A 27592-nucleotide genomic window follows, 5' to 3' on the forward strand; every position below is an offset into this window, starting at 1 on the left:
ACAATTTTGCAAATTTAGCAGATATATGACAGATACAGGTCAGTAGGTGTTCTGTATAACCAAAAACACTAGATATCACTGGCAAACTATGAATGTCTCTTATTCGATTTCAAGGACTCTCTGAAGGAATGATTTGTAGCCACACTGCCTTTCACATAGAACAGACAGATTTGTTATGTTCCAGGTTAAATCAATATCACCTGATGACATCGAAGGACTGTATGCCCTTTGGAGTATGTCAGTGACATGAACTCATCTGTTTCAATAATGGATAATGGATAAAATGGCTATTGAGACTTACAAAAAGAAGATAGCACTTTTCATACAGTGTAGGCTGATAGAAGTTTTATCATGCTGGGTATGTTTTTTCAACCATGGCCCTTTCATGTATATCCCACCTTCTTTTCTAACTCTCTCTGGAGGGACAATTATTTTTGTTTTCATATTTTGTCCATTATGTTCCAAACATGTTTCTTTTTTCATTACCGTATATACTCGAGTATAAGTCGACCCGAATATAAGCCGAGGCCCCTAATTTTACCCCAAAAACCCAGGAAAAATGATTGACTCGACTATAAGCCTAGGGTGGCAAATACATCCTCCTCCCATGTAATCATCCAGAACCCGTCATCATCCCCGCCTTCATAGAAACATAGAATGTGTCGGCAGATAAGAACCATTTGGCCCATCTAGTCTGCCCAATAATCTGAATACTATGAATAGTCCCTGGCCCTATCTTATATGAAGGATAGCCTTATGCTTATCCCATGCATGTTTAAACTCCTTCACTGTATTTGCAGCGACCACTTCTGCAGGAAGGCTATTCCATGCATCCACTACTCTCTCAGTAAAGTAATACTTCCTGATATTACTTTTAAACCTTTGCCCCTAATTTAAAACAATGTCCTCTTGTGGTAGTTTTTCTTCTTTTAAATATGCTCTCCTCCTTTACCATGTTGGTTCCCTTTATGTATTTAAAAGTCTCTATCATATCCCCTCTGTCTCTTCTTTCTTCCAAGCTATACATGTTAAGGTCCTTTAACCTTTCCTGGTACGTTTTATCCTGCAATCCATGTACTAGTTTAGCAGCTCTTCTTTGAACTCTCTCTAGAGTATCTATATCCTTCTGGAGATACGGCCTCCAGTACTGCGCACAATACTCCAATTGAGGTCTCACCAGTGTTCTGTACAGCGGCATGAGCACTTCTCTCTTTCTACTGCTTATACCCCTCCCTATACATCCAAGCATGCTGCTAGCATTTCCTGCTGCTCTATTACATTGTCTTCCTACCTTTAAGTCTTCTGAAATAATTACTCCTAAATCCCTCTCCTCAGATACTGAGGTCAGGGCTGTGTTAAATAATCTATATTCTGCCTGAGGGTTTTTACGCCCCAGGTGCATTATCTTGCACTTATCCACATTAAATTTCAGTTGCCAGAGTTCTGACCATTCTTCTAGTTTGCCTAAATCCTTTTCCATTTGGCGGATCCCTCCAGGAACATCAACCCTGTTACATATCTTTGTGTCATCAGCAAAATGACACACCTTACCATCGAGACCTTCTGTAATATCGCTAATGAAGATATTAAACAATATTGGTCCCAGTACAGATCCCTGAGGTTCCCCACTGGTAAAAAGACCTTGCTCTGAATATTCTCCATTGATTACAACCCTCTGTTGTCTGTTACTCAGCCACTGCCTAATCCACTCAACAATATTGGAGTCCAAGCTCAATGACTGTAGTTTATTGATAAGTCTTCTATGTGGGACAGTGTCAAAAGCCTTACTAAAATCTAGATATGCGATGTTTACTGTCCCTCCACCATCTATTATTTTAGTCACCCAGTCAAAAAAATCAATAAGATGTGTTTGACATGATCTCCCTGAAGTAAACCCATGTTGTTTTTCATCTTGCAATCCATGGGATTTTAGATGTTCCACAATCCTATACTTTAGTAGGGTTTCCATTAATTTGTTTGTTTCCATTTAATATTGATGTCCGACTTACTGGCCTATAGTTTCTTGATTCCTCCTTACTACCTTTCTTGTGAATGGGCACAACATTTGCTAATTTCCAATCTTCCGGGACGGCTCCTGTTACCATTGATTGGTTAAATAAATCTGCTAACGGTTTTGCTAGCTCACCACTAAGCTCTTTTAATAATTTTGGGTGTATCCCATCAGTCCCTTGTGACTTATTTGTCTTCACTTTAGACAGCAAACGTAGAACCTCTTCCTCTGTAAAGACACATGCATCAAACGATTCCTTAGTTTTTCTCTCTAATGGAGGTCCTTTTCCTTCTTTTTCTTCTGTAAAAACTGAACAGAAGTATTCATTAAGGCAATCGGCTAGCCCCTTATCCTCTTCTACATACCTTCCTTACTTTGTTTTTAATTTAGTTATTCCTTGTTTTGATTTCCTTTTTTCACTTATATATCTGAAGAATGTCTTATCCCCTTTTTTCACAGACTGAGCTAGTTTTCCTTCTGCCTGTGCTTTAGAAGTTCTTATAACTTGCTTGGCCTCTTTCTGCCTAGTCTTGTAGATTTCCCTATCTTCATTGCTCTGGGTTGTTTTATAATTACTAAATGCTAGTTTTTTGTTTTTATGATTTTGGCCACTTCTGCTGAGTACCACAGTGGTATCTTCCTTTTTCTGCTTTTACTGACAAGTCCAGTGCAATTTTCTGTTGCCTTCAATAAAGCGTCTTTTAAGTAGTCCCATTTCTCCTGAACTCCATGTAATTTGTTCCAGTCTGATAGGGACTCATTTATGACTAATCTAATTTTTGAAAAGTCTGGGGGCGTTTTCAGCACGAAAAATCGGTATATATCGGTATATATATTACAGTATATAAAGAAAAATCCTTTCTAGGACCCCTAAACCTCATTTATGGTATAATGGTGATATTTTCTGGAGGCTGGCAACAGAAAAAAGTTCTCCTGAGAAAAGAAAGTGTCAAGTATGAAATTCCAACATGAAAGGATTGGTGCAAATCCTCAATGTAAATTCACATTAGCATCCTCACCCTGTTCGATATTTTGAACCTACACAACAGTCAACAAACTTGTTACTTACACAGGTTACAATGTCCTCTTTTTATGTTGCACACCTCCAGTCTCAAACTATCCTCAGTGGTGCAGGTTCCTCACTAACTCTCACCTAGTTTTAAAGCCCAATGACGATCTTCAGCACCTGTGCTGATCTGGTCTACTCAAAAAATCTGGAGTGTCCCAGAAAGGGGATGAAAGGCAGAACTACCAAATCTGCTGTAGATGGCATGCTGCATTGCCAATCACTGGCCAAGGTGGGACACCGCTGCGGCTAGTGATTGGCAGTGTGATATATCATCTAAATGTTTGGAAAGTAAAATTCACTGTAGACCAGGTGCTGTGATAACAAGGCTGCAGAGGAGCGATGGAGGTAAGTATGAGTTTTTTCTTTTTCTTTTTTTTTTATTATGGCACAGCCTGAGCATTTGTTTGAAACACATTTATGCGGAAAAACCCCTTCAACTATTTCTGGATTTTCTATATCTCACCCAGCTTTGCCTGGACTAGATATGCACTTCCTCAAATCTGGTATCCTCCTGCACATTTTCAATGTGTCAGGTTTGCCTTAACCCCTTAAGGACCCAGCCCATTTTCACCTTAAGGACCCAGCCATTTTTTGCACATCTGACCTCTGTCACTTTAAGCATTAATAACTCTGGGATGCTTTTACTTTTCATTCTGATTCCGAGATTGCTTTTTCGTGACATATTCTACTTCATGTAAGTGGGAAATTTTTGTCGATACTTGCATCATTTCTTGGTGAAAAATTCAAAGATTTGATGAAAAAATAGCATTTTTCTAATTTTGAAGCTCTCTGCTTGTAAGGACAACAGACATTCCAAATAAATTATATATTGATTCACATATACAATATGTCTACTTTTTGTTTGCATCATAAAGTTGACATGTTTTTACTTTTGGAAGACATCAGAGGGCTTCAAAGTTCAGCAGCAATTTTCCAATTTTTCAAAAAATTTTCAAAATCTGAATTTTTCAGGGACCAGTTCAGGTTTGAAGTGGATTTGAAGGGCCTTCATATTAGAAATATCCCACAAATGACACCATTATAAAAACTGCACCCCTCAAAGTATTCAAAATGACATTCAGTAAGTGTGTTAACCCTTTAGGTGTTTCAAAGGAATTGCAGCAAAGTGAAGGAGAAAATTCAAAATCTTAATTTTTTACACTCGCAGTTTTAGAATTTTTACAAGGGGTAAAAGGAGAAAACGCCCCCCAAAATTTGTAACCCAATTTCTCTCGAGTAAGGAAATACCTCATATATATATATATATATATATATATATATGTCAAGTGTTCGGCGGGCGCAGTAGAGGGCTCAGAAGGGAAGGAGCAACAATGGGATTTTGGAGAGTGAATTTTGCTGAAATGGTTATTGGGGGGCATGTCGCATTTAGGAAGCCCCTATGGTGCCAGAACCGCAGAAAACCCCTACATGACATACCATTTTGGAAGCTACACCCCTCAAGGCACGTAACAAGGGTTACAGTTAGCCTTAACACCTCACAGGTGTTTGACGACTTTTCATTAAAGTCAGATGTGTAAATGAAGAAAAAAATTTTTTCACTATAATGCTGTTTTTTCCCCCAAACTTACAATTTTTACAAAGGGTAATGGGAAAAAATGCCCCCCAAAATGTGTAACCCCATCTCTTCTGAGTATGGAAATACCCCATGTTAGGACTTGAAATGCTCTGCGGGCAAACAACAATGCCCAGAAGGGAAGGAGTCACATTTGGCTTTTGGAAAGCAAATTTTGCTGAAATGGTTTTTGGTGGGCATGTCGCATTTTGGAAGCCCCTATGGTGCCAGAACAGCAAAAAAAAAAAAAACATGGCATACTATTTTGGCAACTACACTCCTTAAGGAACACAACAAGGGGTACAGTGAGCCTTAACACCTCACAGGTGTTTGACAACTTTTTGTTAAAGTTGGATGTGTACATGAAAAAAAAAAACTTTCACTAAAATGCTGATTTTTCCTCTAATTTTACATTTTTACAAGGAGTAATAGGAGAAAATGACCCCCAAAATTTGTAACCCCATTTCTTCTGAGTATGTACATACCCCATGTGTGGACATCAAGTGCTCTGCTGGCGAACTACAATGCTCAGAAGAGGAGGAGCGCCATTGATCTTTTGGAGAGAGAATTTGTTTGGAATGGAAGTCAGGGGCCATGTGTGTTTACAAAGCCCCCCGTGGTGCCAGTACAGTGGACCCCCCCACATGTGACCCCATTTTGGAAACTACACCTCTCACAGAATTTAATAAGGGGTGCAATGAGCATTTACACCCCACTGGCGTTTGGCAGATCTTTGGAATAGTGGGCTGTGCAAATGAAAAATTTAATTTTTCATTTTCACTGACCACTGTTCCAAAAATCTGTCAGACACCTGTGGGGCAAAAATGCTCACTGTACCCATTATTACATGCTCACTGTACTTATTACTCTGGAACTGTCCAGAACAGGAGCAAATCACCATAGCACATTACTCCTGCTCTGTTCCTTACATGGACAGAGGTGTCAGCAGAGAGCACTGTCGTCAGACAGAAAATAAATTCAGAAAGAAAAGAACTTCCTCTGGAGCATACAGCAGCTGTTAAGTGCTGGAAGGATTAAGATTTTTAAATAGAAGTCATTTGCAAATCTGTATAACTTTCTGGCACCAGTTGATTTAAAATCCAATACAACAGGTAACACTTACAGCTCCTTGCCCCCAGGGCATTTGTGGTCTGAGCTCTCCCTTTATTTAGGGTCTCATCTAGAGGTCTAATTTTGAATTCATTTTGGGTCTGGCCTTGTGTCTATATTATTACTGTGGGGTCTGGTCTGGGGTTAAGTGTGGCTGATAGTGTCTGATACTACTGTTCCTGTATTTATCCCTGAAGTCACTAGGAGTAACTTGTTACCATTTAAGGGAGGCAGTCAACGCAGCCTGGAGAAGACAACAGAATACTAGCATGGGCCATACACACGCAGTTTTTTTCTGGAGTTTCTGCAGTTTTTGAGCCAAAGTTAGAAGTGTATTCAAAAGGAATGGCAAATATTAAAGAAAGGACTTATACTTCTTCTGCAGTGGCAGTTTTCCAAAAAAAAAAAACGTGTGGAAACCTAGCCTGAAAAACATACTCCTTAGTCTCCACATCTTTCTGGCTAAGAGCAGGAGTATGGAGGACTAGGAATCTCCCATGCTTTGGAAGAGTTTGGCAAACAGAAGCTTAGGGACACAGACATACACGTACATTTCTGAGTTTGTCCCTGGTATTTCCAATTTGACAATAGAATCCCAATAGAGAGAGTTTTGGAACCTTACAGAAATGATGAGTTCTAAGTTTTTTTTTTTAAATCAACTGGTGCCAGAAAGTTAAACAGATTTGTAAATCACTTATATTAAAAAAAATCTTAATCCTTCCAGTACTTTTTAGGGGCTGTATACTAAAGAGAAATCCAAAAAAGAAATGCATTTCCTCTGATGTCATGACCACAGTGCTCTCTGATGACCTCTGCTGTCCATATTAGGAACTGTCCAGAGCTGGAGAAAATCCCCATAGCAAACATATGCTCTGTATAGGTCAGCAGAGAGCACTGTGGTCATGACATCAGAGGAAATGCATTTCTTTTTTTTTAATAGAAGTGATTTTTTTTTATAGAAGTGATTTACAAATCTGTTTAACTTTCTGGCACCAGTTGATTTAAAAAAAAAAAAAAAGTTTTCCACGGGAGTACCCCTTTAAGTCCTATAGTAATCCTTTTCCCTGTGTCACTTCAATGCTGGTACAACATTGATATGATATTGCAAGAGTTCAAGGATAGTGGGCGTAAATATTCGGAACATTTAGTCATGCAGACATGAACGATATGCACATTCGTCCCCATGCAGATGATCTGAAGCACTTTGTAAACTATTAAAAGAAATTATGCTGCTGCCAAACGCTGAAACAATATAGTAGCTTAATCAATAATATTCCATTAAAGTGGTATTAATGACAAGCAAACTTCCTGCCAAGTTACAGCACTCATCAACAATGCATAGATTGTATCTCATCTCATAAATGATGGCTTGAAATAGCTTTACTAGCCATTGTCTTCCTATACAGGTTATACGCACTTCAAGCAAAAGCTTTTTATTCGATCATTTCACTGGCCCACAGTGCTGATGAAAGGAATAAATGGGGCAGATTTAATGTGCTGAGTAGACATAGGAACAAGGAATAATGCAGCCAAGGATGTCAGTAACATATGAAGTTCTCTAGGACATGTAGATAGTTTTCTCTCCGAAAGACGTAATCCTGGCATGTGACACAATGTACCGTCAAAGCCAAGTATAACAGGATGTTGGCTTTTTTGCATACCTGTGTGGCTTATACCGTATATTCCTTTCCCGGTCTCACTGCTGCATTCACCAACCTACTCATAGTCTATGGCTATGTAGAAAAGGGAAAAAAACTATTTCAGCTCACCACTCTGCGATGCTGGAAGATCAGAAGTCCTGTAAGGTGCGGAGAGCAGGGCAAGCAAACAGCGGGCCGGGTCCCGGAATAGAATGGACAAGGAATGGGCAAAAAAGCACGGACCTCCAGCTGCTCCACTTGAGAGGTGAAAAATATGTAAAACTTGACTTTTAATCCATCAGGTTAAAAACATAGGATATCCATGGACATACGACACAAAAAGAAGAAGAAACCAACGCATTTCAAGCCTAATCTGGCTCTTAGTCTTGGCACTACTAAGAGCCAGATTAGGCTCGAAACGCGTTGGTTTCTTCTTCTTTGTGTGTCGTATGTCCATGGATATCCTATGTTTTTAACCTGATGGATTAAAAGTCAAGTTTTACGTATTTTTCACCTCTCAAGTGGAGCAGCTGGAGGTCCGTGCTTTTTTGCCCATTCCTTGTCCATTCTATGGCTATGTGCACACTTTGTATATTGAGACTAATTTTCAGCCTGAAGATAATACTTTTATATTTCTTTTCCAAATTTTTTTTTACTGTTTGTTTTTGGGACCTTTCAACTATATTTTCAACTATTTTCTTCCTTTTCAGATACAGCAAATGCATCAGGCATCTTTTAGTTGTAAACGTCCTAAAAAAACATGTTAAAGGGGTATTCCAGGATTTTTTATTTGACTATGCTACAGGGGCTGTAAAGTTAGTGTAGTTCATAATATAGTGTCTGTACCTGTGTGTGATGGTGTTCTCACAATTCTTCTGTGATTTTCACCCCAATATTTATTTTTACCAGCATACAAAATGACTGTTGTGTCCGATTTTTGACAAGTTGCAATGTGGCCGAGACCTGACTCACTAGTCAGCTGATGACAGGGAGCCTGTTTGCTTCACTGGGTGGAGCGATTGCTTGGTGGGAGAGAGATCAATCTGCAACTAATGCAACAGCTGTAGGCACCCTGATTGAAAACCACAGGTCTTTTGATTGGATGCAGCTCATTTATGTTTCAATGGGTGGGGTGGCTGGTGTGTGGGAGGGAGGAAAATGTAATTGTGGGATTTGTAGGTAAAAAGGAAAACTCAAAAAAGAAATACCAGTTCACAAAAAGCTAGGCACAGTATTATGGTAATCTCACAACATAGCCATTTAGCCCCAAGACAAGCACAGATCCTTTCTAAGCATGCCCATTACTGTCTGCCAGGTATGTACTAAAATCACCTTTTGGTGGATAACCCCTTTAACAAAAGTAGAAGAAAACATAAAAACACAACAGACCTTTTAAATGAAAATGGTCCAAAAGAAGTCCTTTACTCTTAGGTTAGGTTTCCACACAGGTTTTTTTCTAGTGTTTGTTTTTTAAACTGTCACTGCAGTTTTTGAGCCAGAGTCAGAAGTGGATCCAGTAGGAAGGAGAACTATAAGGGTATGTTCACATGCGCTGATTTTTTAGCGGGTTTTCCTCTGCGTATTTGAAAGTGGGCGGGCTCTTCTCGGCTGTCCGCAGCCGATATTCCACGGCGGAATGTACACTGCGGAAAATCTGCCGCAAGCCCCATTGAAGTCAATAGGGACTGTGGCGGATTTTCCGCAGCGTAAATTCCGCCGCGGAAAATCTGCTGGGGATCGCCGAGAAGAGCCCACCCACTTTCAAATACGTAGCGGAAAACCCTCTAAAAAATCCAAGGGTACGTTCATACAAGTGGATCCCCAGCACGTATTACGCTGCGGGTCCGCCGCTGAAGGACCACTATATGCCGCCTTAACAGGTGCCTGCTCGGAGCGGCAATATGCCGCTACGAGCAGACACACTGCGATGTGCAAGTTGACGTGCGCATGCACAGTATGCTCGCACATCACGGCAGCTCTTGGCCTAGCTCATAGAGCAGGGGGAACAACAGCGATGTTTGCAAGTACGCCGCGCATGCGCAGCGACTCGCACATCACTTCAGTGTGTCTGCTTGTAGCGGCGTATTGCCGCTCCGAGCAGGCACCTGTAAAGGCAGCATACAGCGGTCCTTCAGTGGCGGATCCGCAGCGTAATACGTGCTGGGGATCCGCTCGTGTGAACATACCCTAATTCCTTATTTTAGGGATCTCATTCCTTTTAAATGCACTTCTGACTTTGGCTCATAAACATTATACCTGTGAATATATAAGCATACAGAGAACTGTTATACCTTCTGTAACCAACAAGGTTCTATGGATTTTGTAAATTTGCTAAGGAGGGTATTGTTTCAATGATTTGCTATTTTGGAGAGTTTCCTTGGGCCATGTTCACACGTCAGAATTCTTTGTGCGGAATTGTGCTTGGAATGTCCACACGAAAATTCCGCTGCAGCAGAGTCCCATATAATTCTCCCAAATCTCAAATTTTTATTTGTTAAAAAGAAAAAAAAAGAACAGAAAACCTCTTTGTTACCTTTTTACTTTGAGCAAACATGGACATCATCAGAATAATTTACACATATAAATTAGAAAAGTGTTAAGCCTTCCTAATGTTAGGAAATTAGACTTGAAGACATGGGCGGAGGACTCCTCAATTAATTAAAGTAACAAAACATAAGGCACACAATGAATTGCTCTACTTTCGAGCGAAGCTGGCTCACCTTTACAGAATTCAAAATAACAGCTGGATAAATATTCTATGCCAAAAAAACATAAGAATAACAACTCTAGAGAGATCATTGCCAAAATAAATTAAAGCCAACTCCCATGTAGAAGAGGAAATTTCTAAGAATCCAGAAACGGCAGTAGAACCAGAAAGAAGAATGTTGCATACCTCACTGGGGCAGGATGATGGCTTTTCAGAAACCACGCACTTCCACGACCCTCTGACACCTTTCCATTTGCGAATGTTAGGTAGGGATGGCTGGTTTAATTCTGAACAGAACTGCAAACACAGAAATAAAGAGGCGATTAGAAAAAAAAACATGTATAATAACATCCAAACTAAGGTATATTATGTTAACATGTACATCCCACATATACCTAATAAATCCACCTGCAATTTAAAGGGGTACTCCACCCCTAGTACTCCACCCCTAGGGGATAAGATGTCTGATCGCGGGGGTCCTGCTGTTGGGACCCCCGTGATCTCTGTGCAGCACCTGGCGTTCGTTTAGAACGCTGGGTACGAGTGGCGGAGTTATGACGTCATGGACACGCCCCTTCAATGCAAGCCTGGGAGGGGGCGTGGCAGTCGCCACGCCCCCTCCCAGACTTGCATTGAAGGGGCGTGGTGTGACGTAACAGGGGGCGTGCCCATGACATCAAAACCTGGGGCAGCGGAGTACCCCTTTAATACTTTACCTACCATTCCCTAGGCTTCAGCATTGTTCTGGCATGTGACAAGGAAAACTTTTATGTCATGAATACGTGACTACCATGGTGGTCCTTTGATCTGCGGGCCATGGTTGTGGTCACCTCAGCGGCTCAGCTTACAATTTTAATTTCTTCCCCCATACGATTTAATTATAGGGAACAGAACATACATTCTGTCACTAGTTCTTGTTTAGGCATAATATGTAGTTTGCAGCATTACACATTTTAGTAGGGACCCTTTTTTTACTGAAGTTACCTTTGAATCTAAACATTATACTTGACCTAATATGTACACATTAAATGTGACATAAAGCTTTGCCTAAAGTTCTAAAAGGGAAGTTATAAGCAGAAAAAGGATATTCTAGATCTGAAATTCCCTTAGGCTGTCAAGGACAACTACATTAATAGGAAAAGTATTATGGAGAATCGACCATCACTCTCTAACCATATGATGTAAGTGTGCTATGACAAACATTTAGTGGAGCAAAATAAATGATTTACTGTTTTAGAAAACCTTAAAAAAGGGCAAGCTATTGAGAACAAACTGCTGCTATACTCGGTGGGTTTGCAACGTGCATTAAAGTGCGAACAAATGGTATATCTAATATTAATATGTTTCACTTACCAAGCATTAAGAATGTAATGTTACCAAAACGTACAATGCATGAAGAACATAACATGTGCAAATACTAAAATCAGTGGTGTGTTAGGCTCCTTTCACACTGTGTTACATTTTTACGATTATACAATATATATATATATATATATACATATATATGTGTGTGTGTGTGTGTATATATATATATATATATATATATTTTTTTTTTTTTTTTTTTTTTGTGCGGAAAGGCTGATAACAGAAACCAGATCAACTGTGTACCTATAGATTCGACTACATTATCCTAAGACATACCATTTTAGCTTCCACTATGTTATACTGACTAGCAGAAGACAACGTGGATTAAACATTAATGGACTAATAAAAGCTGCTTGTTCTTCCTTGTTTGCCCACGAAGCTATTGATTTGTACAGAAACATAGCAACAGCGAAGTAGTTGATGCCTACAATCTGCAAATTACAATGTAACATAAAACTTTGACATGAAAAGGTTGAGTTATATGGACATTTAATGGATTTCCTGTTTTTATGTTCTCCCAGAAACAATGGGCCTTATGTATTAATTTGCACATATTACCAAAACCACCAAGGTGTATGTATTAATTTGTACATATTACCAAAACCACCAAGGTGTGAAAAGGTGCAATGTCATGCGATTCATGGCTTTATAACATTCTCTCATTATCATTTCAATGTTCCAGTCATTAAAAGAAATCTGTCACCAGTGTCACCTGCACTAACCTGTCGGTACATACAGGTAGTGCAGGTGGCACTGATGACAATGGTACTTACCTTGTCCCGTTCCGTGCAGGGGCACTCACGTAATCTTGTCTATTAGCTTTAGCTCTGGGAACCCGCCTTGGGGCACGGGCGGAGCAGTGGGACCCAGCAGAGAACAGCAGCGGTTACATCACTAAGCTCCGCCCATGCTCCAAGCTGGGCCCGGAGCTGAACATACCGGAGAACGACTGCACGGAACAGGACAAGGTAAGTACCATTGTCATCAGTGTCACAGGATAGTGCAGGTGACACTGGTGACAGATTTCCTTTCATGTAAAAAAAGTACACAGCAAGTTAACCAAGGCATAAAGTGCTGTACTACTTGTCAGCTCTATATCATGCTCAGAGCTGCAGACATGGGCAGATAGGGAGATAAAGGAGATGACACCTGTATTCTACCTGGTGTCTGTTTGCAAAGTTATAAAATCATGTTTTTCTTCTAAGCTACCTCCCTCTAGAAGCCACATCCTTTACCTCAATCATAAAAAGCATGAAGAGCATGAAATGGTGGGGAAGGAATGAGGAATGTCTGGTGCAGCTCAGCACATCCTCTATGACACTCAAGCTTAGAAAGAAAACATGACTTCGTAACTTTGCAAACAGCCATAAACTAAGAGACAGGTATCTTGTGTTTAATCTCACTTGTCTGCAGCTTTGAGCATAATATAGAGCTGACAGATTCAATTTGAACTGCATATAGTATAGTTTATTGCAAATGCTACTACTTTACAAACAAGATCAACTTTCATACAAGTAAGGCTCTGTTCACATTGCCTTCATGGTTTTCATTATAATAAAAAACCATAAAGGAAGTGCCTGACCTGTCAAATAACACGCCAATGGCATTTAATGGACCAATCTGATTTGTCAGAGGTCTGCTGGGTTCTGTCATGATGTCTGTCACTTTGAGACAAAGCATATTGCTTTACACTGTGGCACTCTGTCAGATCTAAAGGAGCAACAAAGAGAGGCTCTAAATGAAGCATCTAACAGTAGTGTGAACACAGTCTAACTGTGACCCTTCAACATGGAAAAACAGACTGAACCATTTTCTTAAATTTTCACAAAACAAAAAAAAGACTAATTTCCCATTTTTTCTCCTCCATATTCATATTAATATACTGGGTCTTTGTTAGACAACATGATGATTATATTAGGGAATTCCATAGCTAATAATTTCCTAACAATGTTATCATCTTATCTGCCACCATTACAGCTGGAATCATGTCAATCGGGTGTTTTTTCAGAGTCTTGCTCAGTTTTGCTTCCATCTGTAATAAGTGATAGAGTGGGAGGGGGGGGGGGGGGGGGGGTTAGTCAATCAGTTTTGACTTGCAGAGACAGCCAGACGGCATAGGGAGTGCCATAGACAGTTTTTTGTTTTTTTGCTGGCAATACTATAAAAAAACAAAATGAGTTATACTTACCTTACTAATCCCCTGCCTCTTTCATGCAATGCTTCCATTTCATGGCACTATACCAAGTCATTACTGGCATCAATGATGGCACAGGAGCGGAAACGAATTGGTAAGTTTACTATTACGCCTTTTTATTATTTGATACCATTGTCAGCTGTTTGTAATAGATTTCATAGTGCTAGAAAATCTATTTAGGGTATGTAGGCACAATATGGATCTACGATTAATTTCCTGCAACATAAATCTGCAGCTAAAAATCCACAAATCAACTGAAATGATTTATGAAACCGTCAAAAATAAAAAGTATTTCTTGTCTATAGCAACTAATCACAGCACAGTTACCATCCTGTATGGACATACCCTTAAAAAGCCACCTTACACATGCCATATAATGTAAATTAATTGTATGACCTATATATTACTAGTAAAAAAAAAAAAATACTAATACATATTTATTTTTGTCTGATTTTACTTTATGATAGATTTTTTTCTTCTAGCTTTCTGTCCATGATTATGGGGGCAGCCATCATGCCTGAATGAATGTTAAAAGCATACTTTCTAGTAGCCACATGGACCACAGGAACCTGAAGTTAGGAGATAAGCCATTGACTTCTATAGGACAGTGTTATGTGCATGCCCTGAGACCTGTGCTGATGTCAGTGTACAGGGAGGGAGAGGAGGTAAGCAGTGTTCATCATCTATTGTTAGTGTTGGCTCCTGTGTTTCCTATACAAAGGTGTCACCTTTTCATCTAGTAATGCTGTCTGTGATAATAATCCCTATGGAACAAGAAGTGTTAGACTAGAATTTAACATAGAAATTAACATGCAAAATAAAATAAAAAGTTACAAAAAAATTCTTAAAACATGTTAACTATAAAATCAGTAGGTCATTTTCTGATGACATATTACCTTTAAAAAGTGGAAAAAAAATACAAAATCTCTATGGTTGTCCATAGCAACCAATCAGATGGCTTCTTTTATTTTTAAAAGGCCTTTTTAAAAGTGAAAGAAGCGATCTGATTGGTTGCTATGGGCAACTCAGCAACTTTTCCTCTGGGCAGGTTTTGATAAATCTCCCCCTTTGAGTGTATACATCCATTTATGAATACTTTTTATATCCTTCGATATGAGTACCATTGTACCACTTGAACATTTACTACGACTAAATAAAAACACACTCTAGCTGCTAAATAAAGAACTGCAAGTCTATGCCAAAGAGCAACACGCCTGCTTTTCAAGGACAATACTTCCATCTCTATTCCATAACAAGCTCTGTGGGCTAGAGGGAATCTTGAACATTTTCCTTAAGGCCAGGAAGCCCTTTGTGAAGCCCAAACTATCTCTCAGAAATCCGATTTCTGCTAGAAAAGTATTGCTTAGCTTCTTGCCAGCAACTTATGTACAGCTAACATTAGACAGAACATCACTGTACAACATGGGAACACATTCTTAGGTTTGTTTCCATCAGCGGGGGTTCTATTGTGCTATGACCTGTCATGGCAGGTAAAAAAAGAGCAAACGTACCAGGACAGGGCCAAATGTCCCTGTTTGTTTTCAATTAATAAAGCACATTTTTTTTTATGCCATAAAAAGTTAACTGTTATTGGGAAGTCGTGCATCCAAGAAATTCATTAATTTACTCCATTTAACTTAAGGCTTGGGCCACATGGGGATTCTGGTTCGGTGACATAAAGATAACAATATTGCACTGTGACATCAATACTGCACTGCGATTGTCTATGTGCTTGCTCTGCAGCAGATAACATAATGTCACCGTGACACAACTGTCACCGAAAAACCTGCTGGATTTTTGGTCGTAGGTCAACTGACTTTTTATTCCTTACATACAAATTGCAAATGTAAAAGTGTTGCAACACAGCAAAAAACATGTTTTCTCTGATTTTAAGTTTGCTTTCTTTCATTTTTTACTACCTAAGCCTTTTTATTCCACAATAACAAATAATGTTCTTAAAGGGATTTTCCACCATAAGATGATTTTAGAACATACCTGGCAGGCAGTAATGGACATGCTTAGGAAGGAGCTGCGCTTGTCTTGGGGCTAAATGGCTATGTTGTGAGATTACCATAATACTGTGGCTAGCTTTTTGTGAACTTGTATTTCCTGTTTGACTTTTCTTTTCTTGACTACAAATCCCACAATTCCATTTTCCTCCCTCCAACACATCAGCCACCCCACCCATTGAAACATAAATGAGCTGCATCCATTCAAAGAGCTGTGGTTTTCAATCATGGTGCCTACAGTTGTTGCATTAGTTGCAGATTGATCGCTCTCCCACCAAGCGATCCCTCCACCCATTGAAGCAGACAGGCTCCCTGTCATCAGCTGACTAGTGAGTCAGGTCTCGGCCACATTGCAAACTGGGAAAAATCCGAGACAACAGTCATTTTGTATGCTGTTAAAAATAAATAATGGGGTTAAAATCACAGAAGAATTGTGAGAAAACCGTCATACACAGGTAGACACTATATTATGAACTACACTAACTTTACAGCCCCTGTAGCATAGTCAAATAAAAAAAATTCCTGGAATACCCCTTTAAGGTGTGAGGAAATGCTATACTGAAACATACATTGAACTGGGATTGAGATCTTCAATTACGTTACATAACTTTACCCAATTAATCATGAAGGACTTGTGATGCTAACATTAGGCTTTATTCACACTGCATCTCTAGTGCAAATTTGGTGTATTTGGGAAAGACCTGGGACATATAGTGTCCATTAAACTATAACAGGTTGGAATACGTTTGTATAATTTAAGGGGAATCTGTCATCAGTGTCACCTGCACTAACCTGTTGATACAGGTGTGTAGTGTGGGTGAAACTAATGATAATGATACTTACCTGTCCCCGATCCATGGCCCTTTTTCCTGTTATCCTCCTTATTCAGGCTTAGTGCAGGGGTGGAGCTCCAGAAGCTCTGATGTGCCTGCTCACAGCTGAGCCAAGAGAGAAAGTTGTGATGTCAGAATGCTCTTGGAGCGTCGCCTCTGCACCAAGCTTGCCGTTTGAACGAGCATGATACCAGGCGAACAGGACCACGGATCGGGATAGGTAAGTATCCCTATAATCAGTGTCACTAGCACTACCAGCCTGTACCAGGTTAGTGTGGGTGAGACTGATGATAGATCCCCTTTAAAGTGAAGTTGACTGTGTTTTTATAAGTAAAGGCATACAAATATAGGTATAGGTATATGTATATAGGATTTATTTTGTATCATTGATGCCTGTAATAAACATATGCTGCTGTATAAACATACAATGCTATACAGCAGAGCCTTCCATCAAATGTACACATTGCAAAATATTCGCTATATTTACCTCTAATGGAAGGCTTAAACACAGTGCAGACAAAGCCTTATTTAAGTACAACTTTAGCAACATATGCTCACTAAACCTATGTAAGAATTAACAACAGATTGACCAGCTGTTTAACCACATTGGACCTCCAAACCGTGCACAGATTTCACACTAGCTCTTGAAATCAAGAGAACTGGATCCAGAACTGTATCCAGTAAAACCAGGTACCTTTATTAAATTCATGCTGACAATGATTTCCATTATTGATTTTAATAAATAACATCGATTACTCATTGCAGCCCTAAATAAGACATCCGTTACTATAGCCTAACCATCCACGTTTAAAGAACATTAACATTTTTTTAATTAACATTTAATTTGTATTTCTACTGCCCCAGTGTTTGTAACAGTTTGTTCCGAACGCTGGGTGTGCACTGCGGGGGTGCTAACATCACGGCCACGCCCCTTATGATACCACACCCCACCCCCTCATTACAAGTCTATGGGAGGGGGCATGGCAGCCACCATGCCCCCTCCCATAGACTTGGATTGGGGAGGCATGACGTGACAGCACAAGGAGGCATGGCGGCCTTGACATGACGACTCCCGCAGCGCACACCCAGCGTTCGGAACAAAATGTTCCGAATGCTGGGGCAGTGGAGTACCCTTTTAAGCATGTTTAAAATGTTTTGCCATTAATGTGTAGTACTATTGTTAACATTTGTAAGGAAAACAATCAGCTCAGGTAATGTGCAAATGGTCAGGGCAGGAAAAGTATGGCAAACACAGAAAAAGGTCAGGGTAGGCAGGGTTTGGTCATCACAGGTGTCACGATCACACCCTATCGGTCCAGCCAAGATATTAGAGAGAGTGTGATGGTGCAAGGGTTAAAGCCGCCAGACCTCTGGGTATCCACTACTAGTCCCAGCAAGTCACCAATTAACCCTTAGATAAACGTGTTTCCACCAGAGCTGCCTTCAGAAAGGTGAGCTCATATATTTAGAGATCAAAGACCAGAGCTGATTAATTAAACATTTAATCTGATAAAAGGTATCACAGTGCTATATATATAAAAATACAGAAACAAATGACATACAGGTATAAAAATATGAAAGAGTTTAGCAAGGCAAGTTCAGAAAACAAAAGATGAAGTTCTTACAGCATGATGATATAGCAGTCCATGAGTTTGCTGTTCTTAGGATGGTCTTGTCAGCTTGTCGCACAGCCTTGAACACCCTGAGTCTAGCATTATATATCTGCCTTTTTGGAGGGAGACTCCATTCCCCGCTCTGATCCCACCAGGGGGGCATCTCTGTTCCTGGCCCTCTTATCTGGTTGATTATATGATGGGACCAGAGTGCCCTTACATCCTGCTGCTTCAAAAGAGCCTCTGACTTCAAAGGAGATACAAACAAACAGCCAGACCCCCAATAAAATGCGATACACAAAAGGATACACCGTCTGAATGACCTCTCACCCATGTCTTGGATAATCCATCACACACAGTTATAATTTATAATACACCTACAGGATTTTAATAATCAGGCCATGGGACTGACAACAGGTAACAGCCGGAAGGTCAGTGCTGGGAACAAATACTGAAGACACAGCTGGACTTTAGTCTCCAATATCAGTAGCTAGTGTCCTCATGTGATACCTCAGGAGCAGACAGAAAATGTAGTTGATTAGGCTGAGGTCAAGGCAAGAGGAGTTTGGTCATCACATGTAATAGGCAGAAAGTCAGGGGAGGCAGAGTATGAACAACATAGATAACAGGCAGAAGGTATGGCCCGGTGAAATAAAGTCACTGCAGGCAGCAAACGATGAGACTGGTCAGGAAACTAGAGTGTTTCTGGTTCTTTGGAACCATATACCACATGCATGGACCAGAAACAGTTATTTTAAAATAAAGTATGGTGCATATTTAAAGAACATAGCATTTTCTTTAAATACATGTTAGGCATACTTAAAGGGGTTGTTTGGGGATACATGGCTAGGAATAGTGTAAAAATAAAAAATACCGTATGTCATACTCACCTCCCCTAATCCCCTGCAGCTCCTGGGCAGAAGTAATCTAGTCCTTGCTCATCACTGCTTCTTTGTGCATCCAAGAAGAGCTGTCTCTTGACTACTCACTGTCAGTCACTGATTGATGTGAGACCCCGCTGTGGCCATGAAGATGACAAGTGTTGACAAGCATAATGTCACACCAGTTAATGTCACACAAGAAGCTACTGGGGATTGGAGGAGGTAGGGCTTATGTTTTCTTTTTACACCATCCCCAGCTATGTATAAAAAAAAAGTGTATGTTCACTAAAGGGGTTATCTGTCCTTATAAAATAGATAACTTATTCTTAGGATAGACCATTAATATTATATCAGGGGAAGTCTAAATCCCAGAAATCAGGTTTGAATGGGCTTGTTATTTTGCCAGGAGTTGGACCCTCATTGATGTAATATCAATAGCCTCACCCGAGCATAGTTCAACAATCAGGATAAATCCTTTAAAGGGTTATAAGTAGGACATGAGAAATAGATGCTTCCCATACACCTGCAGCCAAATTGTAATGCCAAATATTTAAAAAATCTAGATAAAGAATGTTCTGGCCTTTTTGAAAAAAAAAAAAAAAAAAAAACATGCTACAGGTGTAAGAGGCTTCACTGCTAGATTACATAACTTCAAAGTAAAATGTCATAACGATAGTACATCCGAAAACAAAAGCTCATGTAAAATGCATGCAACCCATCTGATCTGCCACTTAACCTTTAAACCACAAGATTAGGGAGGTAAATCGTATTATATATTCAAGTGACTCAACAAGATCCTATTTTCCCCTTCTGAAACAGAGCCTTGAGAACAGCTCCTTGTGAACATGAAAACAATGGCTGGCTGGAGATCTGTGCTACACTGAGGTCACCCTCACTTGGCAAGCTTTGTTTCACGAGGGCTCTCTGCCAAAAGGTATGTTTAGTTTTCACCCAGAACAGCTGTGAAATCCAAACCTCCACCAAACCTGACAATAGATCTCAGGGGTGCTGACAGATTTAACCTTAACAACAACAAACCCTCAATTGTTCATTTATTATGATGTTCATTATTGTGTCCATCCCACTGAATAACTACCAATGTACGTGGTACCAAAACAAGATAGTAGGAGGTTAAAGTTTACAGCCTCTAAAAAATATCAGGGGGGGGGGGGGGACTTAAATGGGCATTGTAATTTGCTAAATAATAATAATATAATAACTTTATATGTATATTTGTAATATACATTGGTTAAAAACGTGTATTTTTCGTGCCTTTTCTGTGTGCAAGATACAGAAAGAATGGGCAGAAAAAGCAGGGCTCTGTACACTGAGGACAAGCAGGGCTCTGTACACTGAGGACAAGCAGGGCTCTGTACACTGAGGACAAGCAGGGCTCTGTACACTGAGGACAAGCAGGGCTCTGTGCACTGAGGACAAGCAGGACTCTGAACACTGAGGACAAGCAGGGCTCTGTGCAGTGAGGACAAGTAGGGCTCTGTGCAATGAGGACAAGCGGCGCTCTGTGCACCGAGGACAAGCAGGGCTCTGTACACTGAGGACAAGCAGGGCTCTGTGTACCGAAGTCAAGCAGAGCTCTGTACATGAGGACAAGCAGGGTTCTGTGCACTGAGGACACACACAACTCTGTGCACTCACTGAGGCTCTATGGCATGCTCTTGGCTCACACTGCAGGCTGATTTACAAGCCAGGAACCTGCAAAGAGCCCTGCTTGTCCTGCCCTCACTTCGTATATTTTGTCTCTGCACAGACACAGGCAATAGCTGCAGGGACAAGACAAGACCCCCCCCCCCCCCCCCCCCCCCAAAATGTACACATTTTTTAAAAGGAAAACAGTCTCCCGTTCACCCACACTAAACCCAATACATCGGGTTATAGTGAAGGTGAACAGGAGACCGATGCGGGGTCTCTGACTCATATACGAATCTGAAGTCCGTTGCCTGGTCCCTCTGAAGATCCTCTTCTGTCTTCGGTGAATTGCGCGCTGGAGGCGGACCCGCCGGCTGGATTTGAATATTCATGGGCGTTGGTCACGTGAGCGCTCAGTAGGCACAGGCGCTCACGTGACCAGCACCCATGAAAATTCAAATCCAGCTAGCAGGCCCGCCTCCAGCACACAATTCACCAAAAACAGAAGAGGATCTTCAGAGGGACCAGGCAAAGGACTGCAGGTTCGTATCTGAGTCAGAGACCCTGCATCGGTCTCCTGTTCACCTGCACTATAACTTAGTGTATTGGGTTTAGTGTGTGTGAATGGGTGACCGTTTTTTTAACCAAGGTATATTACAAATATACATACTGTATAATGTTATTATCTACATTATATAAATGTTTTTGAAAATAGCAGTGCCCATTTAAGTTAATTCCAGATGCTGGCAAATTGATTCAGAGGAGCAAGCCTTTTCATAAATGTGGTGCTTGAGTGGCTGCTTGTGCACCATATTTTAAAATCTACACCAACTGCTGGCAGACATAAATTTCAGCTATAATTGACACTAGTTACAGTCATAAATTATAGTAAATGTGGTGGGCTGTGGGGGCCACGCACCCTCTGTCACAAAGCCACACCCACCTTTTCAAAAGTGGCAGGAAAGTGCTTTAAAGTAAAAAATGTTTATGTAAACAAACATAGGACACATAAGGTGCACCAGTAAATCAACTGTAACACGAAATTCATGGTATATCTGTTTTCGTGTAATATTTGCTAAAACCTATATGTGGGATGTACCACGAATGCCTTAAAAGTCTGAGTGAGAAAACATCTCTAAGACGTACCACATTTTGCGTCCAGGAATCTGTCCATGGTCTCCAGACGTGGAAGAACATGGTGGAGATTTCTCCAACATGATGGTCCAGAGAATAGAGAGAGTTACTGTCCCAGTGAGAGGGGAAGATCACCGACAAAAGCTTTTAGATCGTGAGGTTTATCGGTTCATCATGCTGGGGACACGCTATCCCCAAGGCCTTAATAAACGCCAAGAAGTATTGTTGCATTATTGATGTAACACGTGTGCGTATATTTTATTATGGCTATGGACAGGCCATCAGTCAGTGCCCTATCACATTCACAATAATGTGTATTAAAAAACTTTCTAAGGAGCACTTATCATTATACATCTAGAACCTCTTCATTATATATTACTCCTTGGATTAAAGGACATCTGCAGCCCTTTAACACTTATTCCCTATCCACAGGATAGGGGATAAGTGTTTGGTCGCGGGGGGTCCGACCGCTGGGGCCCCCTGTGATCCCCTGCACGGGGCCACGGCTCTGGCATTGCAGCCGACAAGCCTCCTCCATGTAACTCCTCGTCTCTATCATAGAACTGTATGGGGAGGGGCATAACCATCAACCGTCCAGGTCGACGCTACATGCATTAGCGCTCACACTGTGCGCTAATGCCGCGTCCCCGTTTAGGAGATCAGGATAGCTGATAAGTGTTAAGCGGCTGCAGATGTCCTTTAAAACACACTGAAATATATTATATACTCAGATTTTTTTTCTTTCTTTGACCATCTGCTATAAAGATCGCATTAATGAATTTATATATTCATATTCTGCATTTTCTTTATTATTTGTTGACATTGATGCATACAATTATAGTACATGTTGCACATACATTATGTACAAAACTGGTTTCCATGTAATATGCATGACATTCAGTGATAGGAAGAATACAACTATTGTTTATTTTTTGGCTATATATTGCTATACACATATTATTATTTCTTCACATATCCTGAATGTCACGCATAAAGAATTATCCTTTTTATTGTTTACGATATATATTTTAAGTGTAGAACCATTTTTTTTCGATACACCACCTGGTTTTCATGCTTTTATAGAAATCTGAGTGATTCTCGATATGACCGTTGCTGTTAGCAACAGCCAAAGATATGCTAACTGAGCATGTACTTGTGAAAATCAGGTGCTGTAGAGAAGCATATAGGTGAGGGTGATCACCTGTCCAGTGTCAGGTGTGTACAGGCATATGTCTGTAGACTCCCTCCCCTATAAAAAGGATCCATTTGCCATTATGAGTTAGTATGAGTAAGGCCTCAATGGAGGCTGAAACGCGTCACTTTGGCTAAGTCTTCTGTATTCCTGCTGTGATTCAGTAAAGACGCAAGAAAACCTCGCGAGACATCTACTTATTCCTATTGTAAACAAACTTTTAACACAATTTTATGACTTTTTAATACAAAACTGGTGTAAATTCAATAATGAATCTCTCCTATCTATCTAGCTTTAAAAATGACTTCTGTATTCTCACTGGGCAAGTGGTAAATGGATCTCTGTTTATTTCCTCTTCTGCATACAAGTTGTAAGCCAAGCCCTGCTTACCCTGTGGGCACGCTCAACTTGGACAAGTGTGCATGCCTTCTGAATGGGAAAGAAGAATAAGCTGGTGTCAGATGCTATTGGCTGCGGGTTATCCATAATCAAAGAGAGGGGCCCAGATTAATCAATCGCCTTAAAACCCAAACTGTCTGGTTTTGCCCATAACAACCAATCACAGCTCAGCTTTCATGTCTTATTGAGCTATAGTAAAATAAAGCTGAGCTGTGATTGGCTATTATGGGCAAAACCGGACAGTTCTGGTTTCAGGCAGATGGATAAATCTGATGAATTATGTTGAAATTCCTGATTCTTTTATTCCCAGACACACTACCACACATATAAAAACCGTTAACCACTCCCAATAAGATCAACATGTTGGGCTAACTTTGGTGATTTCATGCTGCAGATCCGCTGCTGAAGGACCTCTACAGGGTGCCTTTAGATGTTCCTGCTCAGAGTGGCAATACACTGCTACAAGCAGACACACTGCTGCGATGTGCAAGTTGCCGCGCATGCGCGGTGTACTCGCACAAATCGCGGTCACACTCCCCCTGCTCCCTGAGCTAGGCCGAGAGAAGCCGCAATATGCGAGTTTATTGCTCATGTGCGTGGCGACTCGCACATCGCAGTGTGTTTGCTCGTAGCGGCGTATTGCCACTCCGAGCAGGTACATGTACAGGCACCCTATAGTGGTCCTCTGGCGGCGGATCCGTAGTATAAAATACGCTGTGGATCCACTCGTCTGAACGTACTCTTAGGGTGTATACAAATACACAGGATCTGCTGCAAATTTGAAATGGTAAAATCTGCAGTTGTGGTTTTGAAGTTGTAAAATCCACAGAATGCTGTGTATTCTCCTATGAGCAAACACACAGGGCTTTCTGACAGCAGCCCTGTGTGTGCAGTGATCTTTAGAGGCAGGGCCAGTGCGCCAATGTGACTGTGACGTGCAGGCCCGCCTTCAAACCTTACTGCGCACACAGGGCAGCCCAGGAAAGCCCTGTGTGTGTCACGATGCCGGCTGGCAGGTAGTGGATCCTCTGTGCCAGAGAGGGATTGGCGTGGACCGTGCTAGTGAATCGGTTCTAAGTCACTACTGGTTTTCACCAGAGCCCGCCGCAAAGCGGGATGGTCTTGCTGCGGCGGTAGTGACCAGGTCGTATCCACTAGCAACGGCTCAACCTCTCTGGCTGCTGAAGATAGGCGCGGTACAAGGGAGTAGACAGAAGCAAGGTCGGACGTAGCAGAAGGTCGGGGCAGGCAGCAAGGATCGTAGTCAGGGGCAACGGCAGGAGGTCTGGAACACAGGCTAGGAACACACAAGGAAACGCTTTCACTGGCACGATGGCAACAAGATCCGGCGAGGGAGTGAAGGGGAAGTGAGGTGATATAGGGAAGTGCACAGGTGATAACACTAATTGGAACCACTGCGCCAATCAGCGGCGCAGTGGCCCTTTAAATCGCAAAGACCCGGCGCGCGCGCGCCCTAGGGAGCGGGGCCGCGCGCGCCGGGACAGGACTGACGGAGAGCGAGTCAGGTACGGGAGCCGGGGTGCGCATCGCGAGCGGGCGCTACCCGCATCGCGAATCGCATCCCGGCTGGAGGCGGTATCGCAGCGCCCCGGGTCAGTGGAACTGACCGGAGCGCTGCAGTGAGGAGAGTGTAGCGAGCGCTCCGGGGAGGAGCGGGGACCCGGAGCGCTCGGCGTAACAGTACCCCCCCCCTTGGGTCTCCCCCTCTTCTTGGAGCCTGAGAACCTGAGGACCAGACTTTTGTCCAGGATATTGTCCTCAGGTTCCCAGGACCTCTCTTCTGGACCACAACCCTCCCAATCCACTAAAAAGAAGGTTTTCCCTCTGACCTTTTTTGATGCTAAAATCTCTTTGACGGAGAAGATGTCCGAGGAGCCGGAGACAGGAGTGGGAGGAACAGATTTGGGAGAGAAACGGTTAATGATAAGTGGTTTAAGAAGAGAAACGTGAAAGGCATTAGGAATACGAAGAGAAGGAGGAAGAAGAAGTTTGTAAGAGACAGGATTAATCTGGCGCAAAATTTTGAAAGGACCAAGATAGCGTGGTCCCAACTTATAGCTAGGGACACGGAAGCGGACATATTTAGCGGAGAGCCATACCTTGTCTCCAGGGGAAAAAATGGGAGGAGCTCTTCTTTTCTTATCCGCGAATTTCTTCATGCGTGAAGAAGCCTGTAAGAGAGAATTTTGGGTCTCTCTCCATATGATGGAAAGATCACGAGAAATTTCATCCACAGCGGGCAGACCAGAGGGCAAGGGGGTAGGGAGGGGAGGAAGAGGGTGACGGCCGTACACCACGAAAAATGGGGATTTGGAGGAAGATTCAGAGACTCTGAAATTATACGAGAATTCGGCCCAAGGTAGAAGATCTGCCCAGTCATCCTGGCGGGAGGAAACAAAATGTCGTAAATAATCACCCAAGACCTGGTTAATTCTTTCTACTTGTCCATTGGATTGAGGATGATATGCAGAAGAAAAATTTAATTTAATCTTGAGTTGTTTACAGAGAGCCCTCCAGAATTTAGACACGAATTGGACGCCTCTATCCGAGACGATCTGCGTAGGCAACCCGTGAAGACGAAAAATGTGTACAAAAAATTGTTTAGCCAACTGAGGCGCTGAAGGAAGACCAGGAAGAGGGATGAAATGTGCCATTTTGGAGAATCGATCAACGACCACCCAAATAACAGTGTTGCCATGGGATGGGGGTAAGTCAGTAATAAAATCCATACCAATCAGAGACCAAGGCTGTTCGGGGACAGGCAGAGGATGAAGAAAACCAGCGGGCTTCTGGCGAGGAGTCTTATCCCGGGCACAGATAGTGCAGGCTCGCACAAAGTCCACCACATCAGTCTCTAGAGTCGGCCACCAATAGAAGCGAGAGATGAGTTGCACAGATTTCTTGATGCCCGCATGACCTGCGAGATGGGAGGAGTGACCCCATTTGAGGATTCCGAGGCGTTGGCGTGGAGAAACAAAGGTCTTTCCTGGAGGAGTTTGCCTGATGGAGGCTGGAGAAGTGGAAATCAGGCAGTCAGGAGGAATGATGTGTTGAGGAGAGAGTTCAATTTCAGAAGCATCTGAGGAACGAGAGAGAGCATCGGCCCTAATGTTCTTATCGGCAGGCCGAAAGTGAATTTCAAAATTAAATCGGGCAAAGAACAGAGACCACCTGGCCTGACGAGGATTCAGCCGTTGGGCAGACTGGAGGTAGGAGAGGTTCTTGTGATCGGTGTAAATAATAACTGGAAATCTTGATCCCTCCAGCAGATGCCTCCATTCCTCAAGTGCTAATTTAATGGCTAGAAGCTCTCGATCCCCGATGGAGTAGTTCCTCTCCGCCGGAGAGAAGGTCCTAGAAAAAAAACCACAAGTAACAGCATGCCCGGAAGAGTTTTTTTGTAGAAGGACAGCTCCAGCTCCCACTGAGGAGGCATCAACCTCCAATAGGAAGGGTTTAGATGGGTCAGGTCTGGAGAGCACGGGAGCCGAAGAAAAGGCAGACTTGAGCCGTTTAAAGGCGTCTTCCGCTTGAGGAGGCCAAGACTTGGGATCGGCATTTTTTTTGGTTAAAGCCACAATAGGAGCCACAACGGTAGAAAAATGTGGAATAAATTGCCTGTAATAATTGGCGAACCCCAAAAAACGTTGGATGGCACGGAGTCCGGAGGGGCGTGGCCAATCTAAGACGGCAGAGAGTTTGTCTGGATCCATTTGTAGTCCCTGGCCAGAGACCAAGTATCCTAGGAAAGGAAGAGATTGGCATTCAAACAGACATTTCTCTATTTTGGCATAGAGTTGATTGTCACGAAGTCTCTGAAGAACCATACGGACATGCTGGCGGTGTTCTTCTAGATTGGCAGAAAAAATCAGGATATCGTCCAGATATACAACAACACAGGAGTATAGGAGATCACGAAAAATTTCATTAACAAAGTCTTGGAAGACGGCAGGGGCGTTGCACAGGCCAAAGGGCATGACCAGATACTCAAAGTGTCCATCTCTGGTGTTAAATGCCGTTTTCCATTCATCCCCCTCTCTGATGCGGATGAGATTATAAGCACCTCTTAAGTCCAGTTTGGTAAAAATGTGGGCACCTTGGAGGCGATCAAAGAGTTCAGAGATGAGGGGTAGGGGGTAGCGGTTCTTAACCGTGATTTTATTAAGACCGCGGTAGTCAATGCAAGGACGTAGA

The 27592-nt window shown here is 41.9% G+C and overlaps 1 protein-coding gene across 2 annotated transcripts in view; it reads right to left on the reverse strand.

Annotated features, from left to right (window-relative positions):
• EEPD1 (endonuclease/exonuclease/phosphatase family domain containing 1) overlaps window positions 1–27592 on the reverse strand; it is a 119538-nt gene that overhangs the window by 21331 nt on the left and 70615 nt on the right. For both annotated transcript variants that reach the window (XM_056520484.1, XM_056520483.1), the window contains exon 3: window positions 10297–10407. In XM_056520484.1, coding sequence (XP_056376459.1) covers window positions 10297–10407 — 111 coding nt within the window. The remainder of the gene's footprint in view (window positions 1–10296; window positions 10408–27592) is intronic.

This window comes from Hyla sarda, chromosome 5 (genome assembly GCF_029499605.1).
Source record: "Hyla sarda isolate aHylSar1 chromosome 5, aHylSar1.hap1, whole genome shotgun sequence".
NCBI lineage: Eukaryota > Metazoa > Chordata > Amphibia > Anura > Hylidae > Hyla > Hyla sarda.